Source organism: Sinocyclocheilus grahami, unplaced genomic scaffold, assembly GCF_001515645.1.
Source record: "Sinocyclocheilus grahami isolate Dianchi unplaced genomic scaffold, SAMN03320097.WGS_v1.1 scaffold31.1, whole genome shotgun sequence".
NCBI lineage: Eukaryota > Metazoa > Chordata > Actinopteri > Cypriniformes > Cyprinidae > Sinocyclocheilus > Sinocyclocheilus grahami.
Genome location: NW_015505210.1, coordinates 4086489 through 4090432, shown reverse-complemented (window position 1 = coordinate 4090432; position 3944 = coordinate 4086489). Strand labels below are relative to the sequence as shown.

The 3944-nt window shown below is 36.1% G+C and overlaps 1 protein-coding gene across 1 annotated transcript in view; it reads left to right on the top strand.

The window, feature by feature from the left end:
- ada2a (adenosine deaminase 2a) overlaps positions 1-2352 on the top strand; it is a 5897-nt gene extending 3545 nt beyond the window's left edge. Inside the window, exons 7-8 of the mRNA XM_016262703.1 lie at positions 1509-1711; positions 1849-2352. Coding sequence (XP_016118189.1) covers positions 1509-1711; positions 1849-1939 — 294 coding nt within the window. The 3' untranslated portion in view covers positions 1940-2352. The remainder of the gene's footprint in view (positions 1-1508; positions 1712-1848) is intronic.
- The last annotated feature ends 1592 nt before the right edge of the window (positions 2353-3944 follow it).

The window sequence follows — 3944 nt, the reverse complement described above, 5'->3', positions numbered from 1 at the left end:
AAACATAAAACCATGTCTGCATTTGTGATCTGAGAAATGACAAACAACAAGCGCTACTCTACACTGCTCAAAACTCGCGTTTGAATCATCAGTGGCAAATCCTTAAAATGAAAACGTACTTACGGTCTGTGAGTCAGAACAGCCGGCATTGTAGTCTACTCTTCTAGGATCAGGAAACAGTCCTCCATAAAATGTGCTGCACACATCTGAATATTTGGGTTGAACTGTTCTGGAACAGTGTTGTAAATACAACTTAACCACTGATTTGTAGTCGTGTCCTCTTTTGGAAGGCCAAACAAAGTAGTTTCGCTTGAGTGAGCGGAGGCCGGCGGGCTTGCGGCAACCACATGTTACGATGTATTTCCTCAGCGACCAGCACGGATCAGCTCCAGGCATGACGAAGCGAATATCATCCTCTTTTGGAAGGCCAAACAAAGTAGTTTCGCTTTCACAACGAAACACACAGCGTCTTAACGACATGGCGGCAGCAGCAACAATACTACAGCGAGAATAAAAGTTACGCCTTCTTTCTTTGCGTGAACATTTGGGCGGCATTATGCAAATCTTCCCACATCGTGACGTAGACATGTGGGGGCGTGTTAGAACGAGTCGTTTTAGGTAGGCGTGGCTGACTCTTAACTTTTATAAAGAATATCTCTTTGGATTTGAGACTTTAGTCTTTGCAACTTTACAGATCTTCTTTATGCACCAAGAGCTTGTAACACTTCAAAGAGAAAGGAAAATTTGAAAATCGCATCATATGACCCCTTTAAATTGTGTTCCGAAGATGAACAAAGGTCTAACGGGTTTGGAACAACACGATGGTGAGTAATTAATGACAGAATTTTAATTTTTGGGTGAACTAACCCTATAATGTCTGTCACCTTTTTTATAAAAATGCTACAATCTCATAATTTAAGATGTAAATATGTAAATACTGTATGAATTTAATTTTATGCAAGGTTACATTTTGAATTAAATTTGCAGTTTGAAATTGACATTCAGACGATTGAGATTGGTAAAAAAAAATTATGTTTTTAAAAGATGTCTCATGCTCAACAAGGCTGCATTTATTTTAATAAAAATACAGTAAAAACAGTAATATTGTGAGTCTTCAGTGTCACATGATCCTTCAAAAATCATTCTAATATGCTGACTTCGTGCTCAAGAAATATTTCTTATCAATTTTAAAAATATTTTTGTGGAAACTGATACATTTTTGATGAATAGAAAGTTCAAAATAACAGCGTTTATTTGAAATAGACATATTTTGTAACATTATGAATGTCTTTACTGTCACGTTTGATCAATTTAATGCATCCCTGCTCAAAAGTCCCTTTCTTTCAAAAACAAAAAAAATTTACCGACCCCAAACTTTTGACCGGTAGTGTATCTTTTTGTTTTAGTACATTATACAATTTTTTAGCTTTCCACTATGCTGCTTTTTCAGTCTTTGCTATATTTATGTTTCATTGTCTGATGATAATAATGTTTTAACTCTTTGTCAGGTGTTAAAATTGGTCTCAGACTTGCGGGACCACCCAGTGGCAGTACTGATGGCTGAGGGTCATCCTGTAGTGATCAGCTCAGATGATCCAGCTCTGTTTGGGGCCACTGCCCTTTCACACGATTTCTACGAAGCCTTCATGGGTTTTGGAGGAATGAGCTTTAATTTAGGCACATTGAAAGAGCTGGTCATAAACTCCCTCAGGTAACATATAACTACAACTGTCATATTTTAGGATTAACACAGACATTACTTATACGCTTTTTGGTCATTAGTATAATCTACAACCAGGCTTTGCTGTTTATTTGTAACTTATTTGTCCTTTTGCTCTTCATTTCTAGGTACAGCTCATTGCCAAGTCAAACAAAAAAAAAGGCTATTGAGGTATTGCTGGTAAAATGGGACAAGTTTGTCTTGGAAAGTTTACTGTAGACGACTTTAACAGATAGTCTGTAAATCAGGACATTTTAAACATGCTCTAAGGGCATTTTTACAGGATGTTTTCCCCATTTGTTTATCATATTGGTGAACATACTGGGGTGTGAATACTGCAGTTTACACTGTTACTTGGTGTGAGGAAATGAATGTATTATCTTGAACTAGCCTGTGCTGCCAGCTGGTGCAGAATCTGTGTACTAATCATCTGTACTTTCATTGACTCTAGTGCTTGCACCTTCAGGCTGATGACAGCAATTTTGTAAATACTAATCAAGATTTTAGATTTTTAGACAGCAAAGTGACACAACATATAGGTGTTAACAGGGTAGACCACTTCAGGACACCTGTTAAACAACAAAAACTGTGATGTATGATGTCAATTAATTGTTTTATTTGAAAAAGTAGTAATTAAAGGAATAGTTTACCCCCCCCAACAAAAAATTCTGAAAATGTACTCGCCTTCAGGTCCATCCAAGATGTAGATGAGTTTGTTTCTTCATCTTGCTCACCAATAGATCCTCTGCAGTGAATGGGTGCCGTCAGAATGAGAGTCGAGGTAGATGATAAATACATCACAATAATCAACAAGTAATCCACACCACTCCAGTGAGGCAAAAAGTTGCATGTTTGTAATAAATCCATCAATACAATGTTTTTAACTGCAAAAACCTTCATCCATAATATTGCTTTCTCCAGTGAAAATGTCTGGACAGAATCAGGAGAGAAATACTGCTTTTACAAGCGAAAAAAAGTCCTAAACTGTTCTAAACAAATATGTCAGTGGATTTTGATGTAAGAGGACAAAAGGGGATAGACTTTTCACTGGAGAAAGCGTTATTATGGATTTTGGCCAGAAGCGAAGGTTTGAAGTTCAATTCCTTAATGATGGGTTTGTTTCTTACACAAACACAGCTTTTTGCTTCACAAGAAGTTAATTGATGGACTGGAGTCATGTGGATTATTGTGATGTTTTTATCAGCTGTTTGGACTCTCATTCTGATGGCACCCATTCACTGCAGAGGATCCATTGGTGAGGAGGTGATTTAATACTCAACCAAGCCTGTTCCAATGAAGAAACAAACTCATCCAAATTTTCAGCAAATTTTCATTTTTGGGTGACCTATTACTTGAGTTTTTAAAAGTAAATTTTTACTTTAACAACCTTGGCAGGCTGACTTTAGTTACCTGATTTCAGTTGTTTATGAATATGCAACTCATTTTGTTTACAACATGAATGTTTTTCATCTTTTTTTTAAATACAAGAATTGGGGAGAAAAGTTAATTGTAAAAAATGTTATTTATTAATGTAGTCATTGTATGAATAAATTACATTTTTTATATTTTTAATACCAGATCCAGACCACTTTAGTTACCTGATTTCAGTTGTTTATGAATATGCAACTCATTTTGTTTACAACATGAATGTTTTTCATCTTTTTTTTAAATACAAGAATTGGGGAGAAAAGTTAATTGTAAAAAATTTTATTTATTAATGTAGTCATTGTATGAATAAATTACATTTTTTATATTTTTAATACCAGATCCAGACCAAAAAAAAAAAAGAATGTTCCTCACAGAACTCACCATAGACTTTCAGTTCATTTGCTTGGCGTTGGTCTTTCTCTCTTCGTTCTTTAAAGGGGTCATATGATGCGATTTCAATTTTTCCTTTCTCTTTGGAGTGTTACAAGCTCTTGGTGCATAAAGAAGATCTGTAAAGTTGCAACGGCTAAAGTCTCAAATCCAAAGAGATATTCTTTATAAAAGTTAAGAGTCAGCCACGCCTACCTAAAACGGCTCGTTCTAACACGCCACCACATGTCTACATCACTATGTGGAAAGATTTGCATAACACCGCCCAAATGTTCATGCAAAGAAAGAAGGCGTAACTTTGATTCTCGCTGTAGTATTGTTGCTGCCGCCGCTGCCATGTCGTGAAGACGCTGTGTGCTTCATTGTGAAAGCAAACTACTTTGTTTGGTCTTCCAAAAGAGGACAC